The sequence below is a fragment of the Mobula birostris genome, chromosome 12 (assembly GCF_030028105.1).
Source record: "Mobula birostris isolate sMobBir1 chromosome 12, sMobBir1.hap1, whole genome shotgun sequence".
In the NCBI taxonomy this organism is placed as follows: domain Eukaryota; kingdom Metazoa; phylum Chordata; class Chondrichthyes; order Myliobatiformes; family Myliobatidae; genus Mobula; species Mobula birostris.
In genome coordinates, this window is record NC_092381.1 from 48,101,605 (window position 1) to 48,114,709 (window position 13,105).

The 13,105-nt window shown below is 41.3% G+C and overlaps 1 protein-coding gene across 2 annotated transcripts in view; it reads left to right on the forward strand.

Annotated features, from left to right (window-relative positions):
• Positions 1 to 13,105, forward strand: part of faf1 (Fas (TNFRSF6) associated factor 1) — a 368,750-nt gene that overhangs the window by 335,587 nt on the left and 20,058 nt on the right. For both annotated transcript variants that reach the window (XM_072273767.1, XM_072273768.1), the window contains one exon: positions 861 to 1,076. In XM_072273767.1, coding sequence (XP_072129868.1) covers positions 861 to 1,076 — 216 coding nt within the window. The remainder of the gene's footprint in view (positions 1 to 860; positions 1,077 to 13,105) is intronic.

Genomic DNA, 13,105 nt, shown 5'->3' on the forward strand with positions numbered 1-13,105 from the left:
GAAAATTGCATAGAACCCATTCAAGGATGTAGTTGAAACTTTTCTTGGCGACTACAGAGCACAAAACTGTGCAGCTGGTTGACAACATGCTTCAAGCATAGAAAACCATGGAGTGCAACATGTCACTAAATATTATTTTTCTGCAATCCCATTTAGACTTCTTCCCTGTAAATCTTGGCACTGTCAATAACAAGCATGGTGAAAGGTTTCACCAAGACATGCAGGCATGGAGAAGCGGTATCATGGTAACTAGAATCCTATCAGTGCTGGCTGATCATTGTTGGATACTTAAGCGAGAAGCCTCAGACACCAAGAACAAACGAATATCATCAACAAAACATTTTTAGCTTAGCTGAACTATTGCAAAGCATCGGCACCATTATGCAATTAAATGAATTATATTCAATAAAATTTATTTTCTTGTTTCTCTAAGCTCCTACATGATACAAGTAGTCTGAAATTATATTTGTGTTCAGCTTCAAGCTGTCTAGCATGAACAAAAAAATTTCTGAGGAAGCAACTCTTTTGCAAAAATTTGTTGTCCAATGTTATCTGGATTTGAAGATCAACTTAATAAATGGAAACATCAACAGATTAAAACTGCTTCAGATTTCAACACTTTATATAAAAATGGTGAAAATAAATCAGAAAATTGTTACAATCCATTGTATTTTCCATTAATATAGTAAATCTTTTCTGTGTGTTGTCCTATTGACTACCTGTATTACAAGTCCAATAATTGAAATGGGCAAAGGGAAGTTACTATTTTTGCTGAAGTTTGGTGGAAAACTGATCTCTGCACTTAATTTCTATGAGAACTTACTCACAGAAAGTTCTGTTATATTTTGTTATTTATCCAGGCTATTCGATTGTCCCTTGAGCAGTCGTTACCTCCAGAGCCAAGAGAGGAGAGCAATGAACTTGTCAGTAAGCTACGAATCAGAACACCACGTGGGGAATTCTTTGAACGACGTTTCTTAGCAAGCAACAAACTCCAAGTTGTCTTTGATTTTGTGGCTTCCAAAGGCTTCCCAAAAGATGAGTATAAACTGCTGAGCACCTTCCCCAGAAGAGATGTAAGTGTACCATATCATCTTTTCTGCACTTTAACTTAATATAATTTCAATATGGAAATATCAAAGCCAGTGTTGCAGAATTATGAAAAGGGCTTTGCAGAAATGTTCAAAGTTTAAACTTGCTGGCCACTTTTTGCCACCCTTTTTCTAACTGTGTTTTGATACTGGACTCATAGTATGGGAACCACATTCATGGTTGTAACAGGCAAGGATAATTATCAGCTAAATGATAATGTTCATATCAATTGAATTTACCTGCATTTTTTTGTTCTTTGGAATTGGTAAATGTTAGTATTTTTTTACAATCTTATAAGTCTTATGGGTGTGTGGTTTAGTAGCTTTTGAACTGACAAGAGCATCTTTGATGGTACTTCTCAAAATCCCAATTCAAAATGTCCCAGAAAGCTTTGATAACCAGCAAAGCCCTTTTCACAGATCTGAGGAGCTAAAATGCAGTGGGGCTTAGCATTATTCTAATAGTCTCTTGAAACAATGAAGAATGGTTTAAAAATAAGATAAAACAATCTTTTTGTTTCTTTTTCAAGAAGTGATTCAAAACTACAAAACAACACTTTAAAAATATTAATTTTAAAAATGAAAATTGCTTCTTCCTGTGCTTTCTTATCTAAAGTTTGTAGATCAACAGTCAAGGATATGAGGAAAAGGATGGAGTAACACTTTTGCTGTAAATGCTCAGACTTGATAACTGTGTAATGGAGACCAGTGGCAAACCAGAACAGCAGTTAAGAAAATAGGTCATTCCAAATACAAAATTTCATCAATGATGCTTTGAAGATTATCTGTGGAGCCTCATTCTTGCATAAAAGTGCTTGGTTTATAGTTTACAGTTATCTATTCAGCACCTTACAGTGCAAAGCATCTTCTGTTAGCACAGCTTAAGAGGAGAGCTTGGAGAAGTTTTCAATTCAGTGAAGTCCATAATCATATGAACTCCTTAGTTCTCCTGTGCATTTATTTTGGTCTGCATTCACCAGTCATCTCTGGAGCGATATTTATTGTTGTTAGCTTCCTAGGCAAAGCCATTTCCATCACCAAGGGGGGATTTGGCATATGGTAATCACTGCTGGATCAGTAATCCGGAGACCCGGTTATACGCTGGGGACATGGGTTTGAATCCCACCATTGCAGATAGTGAATTCAATACAAGTATCTGATGACCATGAAATCATGTCGATTGTCGTAAAAAAAACATGTTGGTTCACTACTGTTCTTTAGGGGAGGAATCCTACGTGGTCTGACCTATATGTGATGTGGTTGACTCTTAAATGCCCTCTGAAATGGCCTAGTAAGCCACTCAGTTGTATCCAACTGCTAAAACGAAAATAATAAGGAATGAACCTAGGCACTGGAAATATCAATGGGAAAACCAGCCTTATTGACCGTGCAAAACTGGCAGACCACAGTACGTGTGCTTGCAACACTGTGTGTCCAACAGAGTGATCAGCAGCACTGGGGCTCCACAGGGGACTGTCTTGTCTCCCTTTCTCTTCACCTTTTACACCTCGGACTTCAACTACTGCACAGAGTCTTGTCATCTTCAGAAGTTTTCGGATGACTCTGCCATAGTTGGATGCATCAGCAAGGGAGATGAGGCTGAGTACAGGGCTACGGTAGGAAACTTTGTCACATGGTGTGAGCAGAATTATCTGCAGCTTAATGTGAAAAAGACTTAGGAGCTGGTGGTAGACCTGAGGAGAGCTAAGGTACCGGTGACCCCTGTTTCCATCCAGGGGGTCAGTGTGGACATGGTGGAGGATTACAAATACCTGGGGATACGAATTGGCCAGTGATGTTGTAGGGATGGAACTGGACTCTCTCACGGTGGTGTCTGAAAAGAGGATGCTGTCTAAGTTGCATGCCATCTTGGTCAATGTCTCCCATCCACTACATACTACTGGGTGGGCACAGGAGTACATTCAGTCGGAGACTCATTCCACCGAGGTGCAACACCGAGCGTCATAGGAAGTCATTCCTGCCTGTGGCCATCAAACTTTACAACTCCTCCCTCGGAGGGTCAGACATCCTGAGCCAATAGGCTGGTCCTGGACTTATTTCATAATTTACTGGCATAATTTACATATTACTATTTAACTATTTATGGTTCTATTATTTATGGAGCAACTGTAACGAAAACCAATTTCCCCAGGGATTAATAAACATAGAAACATAGAAAATAGGTGCAGGATTAGACCATTCAGCCCTTCAAGCCTGCACCGCCATTCAGTATGATCATGGCTGATCAACTCAGAACCCTGTACCAGCCTTCCCCCCCCCCATACCCCCTGATCCCTTTAGCCACAAGGGCCATATCTAACTCCCTCTTAAATATAGCCAATGAACTGGCCTCAACTGTTTCCTGTGGCAGAGAATTCCACAGATTCACCACTCTCTGTGTGAAGAAGTTTTTCCTAATCTCGGTCCTAAAAGGCTTCCCCTTTATCCTCAAACTGTGACCCCTCGTTCTGGACTTCCCCAACATCGGGAACAATCTTCCTGCATCTAGCCTGTCCAATCCCTTTTGGATTTTTTATGTTTCAATAAGATCCCCCCTCAATTTCTAAATTCCAACGAGTATAAGCCTAGTTGATCCAGTCTTTCATCATATGAAAGTCCTGCCATCCCAGGAATCAATCTGGTGAACCTTCTTTGTACTCCCTCTGTGGCAAGGATGTCTTTCCTCAGATTAGGAGACTAAAACTGCACACAATACTCCAGGTGTGGTCTCACCAAGGCCTTGTACAACTGCAGTAGTACCTCCCTGCTCTTGTACTGGAATCCTCTTGCTATGAATGCCAGCATACCATTCACCTTTTTCACCGCCTGCTGTACCTGCATGCCCACTTTCAATGACTGGTGTATAATGACACCCAGGTCTTGTTGCACCTCCCCTTTTCCTAATCGGCCACCATTCAGATAATAATCTGTTTTCCTGTTTTTGCCACCAAAGTGGATAACCTCACAGTTATCCACATTAAGTTGCATCTGCCGTGAATTTGCACACTCACCTAACCTATCCAAGTCACCTTGCATCCTCTTGGCATCTTCCTCACAGCTAACACTGCCACCCAGCTTCGTGTCATCTGCAGCTTGGAGATGCTGCATTTAATTCCCTCATCTAAGTCATTAATATATATTGTAAACAACTGGGGTCCCAGCACTGAGCCTTGCGGTACCCCACTAGTCACTGCCTGCCATTCTGAAAAGGTCCCATTTATTCCCACTCCTTGCTTCCTGTCTGCCAACCAATTCTCTATCCACATCAATACCATACCCCCAATACCGTGTGCTTTAAGTTTGCAAACTAATCTCCTGTGTGGGACCTTGTCAAAAGCCTTTTGAAAATCCAAATATACCACATCCACTGGTTCTCCCCTATCCACTCTACTAGTTACATCCTCAAAAAATTCTATGAGATTCGTCAGGCATGATTTTTCTTTCACAACTTTGACTTTGTCCGATGATTTCACCGCTTTCCAAATGTGCTGTTATCACATCTTTGATAACTGACTCTAGCATTTTCCCCACCACCAATGTTAGGCTAACCGGTCTATAATTCCCTGGTTGCTCTCTCCCTCCTTTTTTAAAAAGTGGGGTTACATTAGCCACCCTCCAATCCTCAGGAACTAGTCCAGAATCTAAAGAGTTTTGAAAAATTATCACTAATGCATCCACTATTTCTTGGGCTACTTCCTTAAGCACTCTGGGATGCAGACCATCTGGCCCTGGGGATTTATCTGCCTTTAATCCCTTCAATTTACCTAACACCACTTCCCTACTAACATGTATTTCCCTCAGTTCCTCCATCTCACTGGACCCTCTGTCCCCTACTATTTCCGGAAGATTATTTATGTCCTCCTTAGTGAAGACAGGACCAAAGTAGTTATTCAATTGGTCTGCCATGTCCTTGTTCCCCATAATCAATTCACCTGTTTCTGTCTGTAGGGGACCTACATTTGTCTTAACCAATCTTTTTCTTTTCACATTTCTATAAAAGCTTTTACAGTCAGTTTTTATGTTCCCTGCCAGTTTTCTCTCATAACCTTTTTTCCCCTTCCTAATTAAGCCCTTTGTCCTCCTCTGCTGGACTCTGAATTTCTCCCAGTCCTCAGGTGAGCCACTTTCTCTGGCTAATTTGTATGCTTCTTTGGAATTGATACTATCCCTAATTTCCCTTGTCAGCCACGGGTGCACTACCTTCCTTGACTTATTCTTTTGCCAAACTGGGATGAACAATTGTTGTAGTTCATCCATGCGATCTTTAAATGCTTGCCATTGCATATCCGCTGTCAACCCTTTAAGTGTCATTTCCCAGTCTATCTTAGCTAATTCACGTCTCTTAACTTCAAAGTTACCCTTCTTTAAGTTCAGAACCTTTGTTTCTGAACTAACTATGTCACTCTCCATCTTAATAAAGAATTCCACCATATTATGGTCACTCTTACCCAAGGGGCCTCTCACCACAAGATTGCTAATTAACCCTTCCTCATTGCTCAATACCCAGTCTAGAATAGCCTGCTCTCTAGTTGGTTCCTCGACATGTTGGTTCAAAAAACCATCCGGCATACATTCCAAGAAATCCTCTTCCTCAGCACCCTTACCAATTTGGTTCACCCAATCTATATGTAGATTGAAGTCACCCATTATAACTGCTGTTCCTTTATTGCACACATTTCTAATTTCCTGTTTAATACCATCCCCAACCTCACTACTACTGTTAGGTGGCCTGTACACAACTCCCACCAGCGTTTTCTGCCCCTTAGTGTTATGCAGCTCTACCCATATCGACTCCACATCCTCCCGGCTAATGTCCTTCCTTTTTATTGCGTTAATCTCCTCTCTAACCAGCAATGCTACCCCACCTCCTTTTCTTTCATGTCTATCCCTGCTGAATATTGAATATCCCTGAATGTTGAGCTCCCATCCTTGGTCACCCTGGAGCCATGTCTGTGTGATCCTAACTATATCATATTCATTAATAACAATCTGCACCTCTAATTCATCCACCTTGTTACAAATGCTTCTTGCATTGACACACAAAGCCTTCAGTCTCGCTTTTACAACACTCTTAGCCCTTATACAATTATGTTGAAAAGTGGCCCTTTTTGATTTTTGCCCTGGATTTGCCGGCCTGCCACTTTTACTTTTCACCTTACTACTTTTTGCTTCTACCCTCATTTTACACCCCTCTGTCTCTCTGCACTTGTTCCCATCCCCCTTTTGTGAATTAACCTCCTCTCTCCTAGTCTCTTTAATTTGATTCCCACCCTCCAACCATTCTAGTTTAAAGTCACCGCAGTAGCCCTCGCAAATATCCCTGCCAGGATATTGGTTCCCCTAGGATTCAAGTGTAACCCGTCCTTTTTGAACAGGTCATACCTGCGCCAAAAGAGGTCCCAATGATCCAAAAACTTGAATCCCTGCCCCCTACTCCAATCCCTCAGCCACACATTTATCCTCCACCTCATTGCATTCCTACTCTCACTGTCGCGTGGCACAGTGAGACTATGACTGTGACTACGACTAAAGTCTTCCTTACTAACATCTGGGGACTTGTGCCAAAGTTGAGAGAGCTGTCTCATAGACTAGTCACGCAACAGCCTGACATGCTTGTACTCACAGAATCATACCTTACTGTTAACATTCTGGGCTCCACCATCACCATTCCTGGGTATGTACTGTCTCACCAGCAGGACAGATCTAGCGGAGGAGGTGGCACAGTGGTATACAGTAGAGAGGGAGTTGCCCTGGCAACTCTCAACATCGACTCTGGACCCCATGAAGTCTCAAGGCACCAGGTTAAATTTAGGCAAGGAATCCTCCTGCTCGTTACCACGTAATAACCTCCCTCAGCTGATGAATGAGTACTCCTCTATGTTGAGCAGCACTTGGAGAAGGCATTGAGGGTGGCAAGAGCACAGAACGTACTCTGGGTGGGGGACTTCAATGTCCACTGCACACAAGAGTGGTTTGAAGTACCACCACAGACCAAGTTGGTTGGGTCCTACTGGGCATAGCTACTTGACTGGGACTACAGCAGATGGTGAGGGAACCAACAAGATGAAAAAACACACCTGACCTCATCTCACCAACCTGCCTGCCAGAGAAGCATCTGTCCATGACCACCGTCTCCACATTGAAGAAATCCTCCACCAGGTTGTGTGGCATGACCACCGTGCTAAATGGGATAGACTTCAAACAGATCTAGCAGCCCAAGAATGGGCATCTATGAGGTGCTGTGGCCATCAGCAGCAGCAGAATTGTACTCAACTACAATCTGTAACCTCATGGTCTGGCATATCCCCCACCCTAACATTACCACCAGGCCAGGGGATCAACCCTGGTTCAATGAAGAGTGCAGGAGGGCATGCCAAGAATAACAGCAGGCATACCTCAATTTGAGGCATCACTCTGGTGAAACCACAATACAGGACTACTTGCATGCAAACACCATAAGCAGTAAGTAGCAGACAGAGCTCAGTGGTCCCACAACCAATGGATCAGATCCAAGCTCTGTAGTCCTGCCACATCTAGCCGTGAATAGTGGTTGACAATCAAACAACTCACTGGAGGAGGAGGCTCCATAAGTATCCCCATCCTCAATGATAGAGGAGCCCAGCACACCTGTGTAAAAGATAAGACTGAGGCATTTACAACAGTCTTCAGTCAGCAGTGCCAAGTAGATGATCCAGCTCAGCCTGGTCCAGAAGTCCCCAGCATCCTAGATGTCAGTATGCAGCCAATCTGATTCACTCCACTTGATATCAAGAAACGGCTGAAATCACTGGACACTGCGAAGGCTAGGGGCTCAGACAAAATGCCGGCTATAGTCTTGAAGAATTGGGCTCCAAAACTTACTCCGCCACTACCCAAGCTGTTCCAGTACATCTACAACGCCGGCATCTGCCCGGCAATGTGGAAAATTGCTCAGGTATGTCTTGTACACAAGAAACAGGGCAGGTTCAACCCAGCCAATTACTGCCCTATCAGCCTACTCTCAATCATCAGCAAAGTAATGGAAGGGGGTCATCAACAATTAGTTGCACTTGGTGGTGCAATAATATCAGCACCAGACTCTGGAGCGAAGGTTCCCGAGTTTGAATCCAAGTCGGGTTGAGCATTGAGCTAGCAACTTGGCCTCGTATAAACAAGAATAGCTTGCTATGGAAACACTGTCATGACGTTGCCCCGATAACTCCACTGCCAAGTTAAGGACTATCCTTTTTCTCTTCTTCTTCATCATCAACAATGCTATCATACAGCAGCTACTCGGCAGTAACCTGCTTACGGATGCCCAGTCTGGGTTCTGTCAAGGCCATTCAGCTCCTGACCTCATCACCTCCTTGGTCTAAACATGGACCAAATACCAGAGGTGAGGTGAAAGTGATAGCCCTCGACATCAAGGCAGCATTTGACCAAGTATAGAATCAAGGTGCAATTGCTAAAATGGAGTCAATGGGAATTAGGGGGAAACCCCTCTGCTGGTCGGAATCATATCTGATACAAAGGAAGATGTTTGTGGTGGTTGGAGGTCCATCACCTCATCCTCAGGACATCACTGCAGGAGTTCCTCAGGGAAGTGTCCTAGGACCAACCATCTTCAGTTGATTCATCAATGACCTTCCTTCCAATCATAAGGTCAGAAGTGGGGATGCTCGCAGATGACTGCACAATGTTCTGCACTATTCGTGACTCCTCAGATAGTGAAGCAGTTCATACCCAAATGCAGCAGAACCTGGACAATATCCAAGCTTGGACAGTCAAGAGACCAGTAACATTCAAACCATGCAAGTGCCAGGCAATGACTATCTCCAACAAGAGAAGCTCTAACCATCGTCCCTTGACATTCAGAGGTATCAACATCACTGAATCCTCTACTATCAACATCCTGGGGGATACCATTGACAGAAAACTGAACTGGTCTAGCTATATAACCACCATGGCTACCAGAGCAGGTCAAAGACTATGAATCCTGTGGTGTGTAACTCACCTCCTGACTCCCCAAAGCCTGTCCAGCATCTACAAGGCTCAGGTCAGGAATGTAATGGAATACTCGCCTGGATGAGTGCAGCTCCATCAACACTCAAGAAGCTTGACACCATCCAGTACAAGGCAGCCCACTTGATTGATAGCCCTTCCACAAGCATCCAGTCCCTCTACCAGCGATGAACAGTTGCAGCAATGTGTACTATCTACAAGATGCTGTGCAACAACACCTAAGGCAGCACTTTCCAGACCCATGACCACTACCATCTGGAACAGGGGTGGGCAACCTGAAGCATAAATGATTTTATAGCATGCGTTATTCATTAGTTTGAGGCAAAACATAACTAGATGTACTTAAGTGGATAATTCCCATATTTCAAGTTTTTTATGGCATCTATCTGGCCTACCGTCCACTCATTAATACGCGATCTGGTCCACAGAGGCAAAAAGGTTGCCTACCCCTCATCTAGAAGGATGAGAACAGCACATACCTGGGAACACCGCCACTTGGAAATCCCCCTCCAAGTCACTCACCATACTGACTTGGAAACATACACCGTTCCTTCATTGTTGCCGGGTCAAAATCATGGAATTCACTTCCTAACAGCACTGTGAGTGTATCTGTACCTCAGGGACTGCCGCAGTTCAAAAAGGCAGCTCATCACCACCTCCTCAAGGGCAACCAGGGATGGGCAATAAATGCTGGCTTAGCTGGCAATGGCCACATCCCGTAAGTGAATTTTAAAAAATCTGTTCACAGCTATTGAAAAATGTTGTCAGCTGGCCTAACTCGCTGTAAAAACATGAAAATCATAATACTGTTGAATATTTATGACATTCAAAATATTTTTTAAAATTTTAAATTAATTTTAAAAATTAAAAAATGCAAAGAAAAGCATGCAAGGGCACTGAAACAACTTAATAGCACTATAGGCAATGGCGACCTCCTTCGGTTAGTGGATTCCCCAGCATAAGCATTGGGAAGCTAAGTTTTAATGTTTCCATGCATTTTCATTGTTAACATATAGGTTAGGAGAAAGCATCATCATTGTGGACACAGTGGTTGAATAAGGCTGGAATCAGCTCACTACCCATATTCCCTGCCTCCATACACTTACTTGGACTGAAGGGCCAAATGAGCTGAGTCACTGTACCTGGTAGTCATATGGTGTAGTTGGGCTTCAGCAACAATGATGACTCAGGCCTTGCCTCTGGAACATCCTAACACCATGTGGCAGGTGGCAAGGTTGGTTTAGTGCTTGCTTCCCTTCAAAAGTTTGAGGCTGGTTTTTTAGTTATTTTAGAAATAATATTTAGAGATATTTAAATAAAATGTTAAAAGGTATTCTAATTTCTCAAAATTTAATTGTTAATATTAACTGAAAACACTTGAGCAATAACCAAAACATTTTGTTATATATTACTTATTTCCTCCTCAGCTCCAGGTAGGGAATTTTTAGTTAAGTGTATGGTGACCTAATCCTACCCCAAGCCTGGCAGTTTTAGGAATGGTGTGGCACATTGCTGATCATGATTCTGTTGTCTATGTCAGTTTGGGAGAAGTGAAATAATTTGGCCCAATAAATACTTTTGTTGCCAGGAGCCAGAATTGCATTCTAAGCTTGATCCTTTATACAATGTGGTCGCAATTAATTCTCAGGGGATCCCTTTATAAAGGTACAGTGTTTAGAAGAATGATTTTGAGCTGATTTCTCAATAGCTCCTAGATCTGGAGGGCAGTAGGTCCCACACTGTGAGACTAACCTATTCCTGGTTGCATGGCCGTATGAACATAGTCAGTATTCTTCATTTGCATTTATGGCATTCCAGCTTTTTCCAGAAAACATTAGAATATATCTGTTATGGAACAGATATGGATAGAAGTTTGCTTGTTCTAATCAAGTTTTCTGCTTTACGGTTGTAAATCATCTTGGAGTAGAAAGTTGACTCATAAGCACTCATAACCTGCTTGGTTCTCATCAAATATTGCTCTTCACTAACTTTTGCAAAGTGCTGAAAAAAATCAGAACACATTAGCCTTGCAGTGTAGACCCTTGTGCTCCCTTGCAGCTCATTTCCAATATATTCTTACATCCTACTGTAAGTACTCCCACCAATTTCTTTTGTAAAATATTTAATTAGTTAGCATGATCTACTTCCTGGGTCCTACACAAAGCTCTAACTGGAAGCAAAAATCTAAACTATCAGACTTGAAAAAATACTGGAGGCATAAGAGATGCTGGAATCTGGTGCAGGAAATAAACTGCTGGAAGAACTCAGTAGGTCAAGCATCTGTGATAGCAGAGGAATAGCCAACATTTTTGATTGAGGCCGTGCACCAGTTTGATTCAGGGCTTGACCTGAAGCATCAGCCGCCCCTTTGACTTGAAAAATACTGGCACATTTTTCTCTGCATTTGATCTTGAACTCAGTTGCAAGTCTGTAACATTGTTTTATTACTAATCTTTCAGATTTTTACCCACAGAAGAAATATGTAAAGGGAAGAGTTCTGCATGATATTCAGTTTTATGATTAACATTGAATTTTTGCAAGATTATATATTTCAAGATTTTGTAACATTTTATTAGCTAAAAGATAATATACCCAATATATTATTGGCTGAATTACTAAAAAATCTCAGCTGTCTGCCTCTTCAGTATGGAACTGAAGGTCTTATTTGATCTGTTTTCAAGCAAAGCCTACTTGGATTGCCTGTAGAATCAGCTAATGTTAGCAGCTGGCAGGAAGATTACCTGCAGGGAAAGCTAACTAGGCACCAAACCACTTCTCTTTGGACCAGTTTCAAAAAAGTGCCTTCGGACATCAAATACAAAGCTGGCATATGGATAATTCCTCATACCTTTACCAAGTATTATCTTATAGATTTATCAACTAACGAGTTGATAAACATTTGCACGTAGATTTCAGATGTAAGCCATTTGTTAATTCCGAAAGCCCACCCTTATTTCAAGAATAGTTTGGATACCGTGAGTATATTTGTGACATTGTGAAGAAAATTATTCTCTGTAGATATTTAGTCCCTTGACTTTTTACTATTCCTGTAGATTTGCCACTTTGGCAACTAAAATTGTGTTCTATAATCAATCCAAAATCTGTTTTGCATTAGCTTACAGGTCTACCTAAGAACAGGGTTTATTTTGTAGTTGTTATAAGATACTTTAAATTGACGAAAAATTCATCAGTTTCCACAAAATGGATCAGAAGTTTTTTTCTGTAACAAAATATACCACACATGGAAGAAATTGTAAGTGAACAGTTCATAAACTGTTCTATCTTCTAAATTGTAAATTACAATTAAATTAAGTTGAAATACAAAGGAAATAAAGCAAATAATGTAACATTGATTTCATGAGATTTCTAATATAGACTCATTACATCTTTTTAGGAAATGGAAGATTCCCCCTAACAGACTTCACAAATCACTACCCAAAAATTTGAGATACAGAGTAAGATTCACTTTCACAAAAATGTGGCACAGAAATTCAATAAATAAACACAAATTTTATTTTTTGCAACTTCTGTTTTCAGACGTGCAGGTTACATGACTTTGAGTTATGGAAAAACATGATGTAGATAATTTCTAGGAATGCAACACCCTACCATCCCATAATCTGACGTCACCTGTGAGCTTATTAGTTGCCTATTTATTAAAACCGTGTAAGTCTGTCATGAACTATATAAATGTAAGTTAAAATGTTCAAAATATGCATTAAACTAAATCACTTTATTGTTAGATTACCTCAGCTACGTCAGTATAATTGTATATTTTTCAAAATTAATTTAACGTGTTAATTTTGAGAAGTAACATTTCACTTAATGAGTTTGACTTCATTGGTGGTACACTCTATTGGTTCGTAATTATATCGTGTAGTTTCTCTTAGTTTTTCTATATTTCTTCCCCCTTGAAATTTCTTTCTCGCCTAGAAATGTATCTAATGAAGGATTAATCACACCAATGGCAAAAGTGATGCATGTTATATATTTCCATGACATTTTTACTTTTG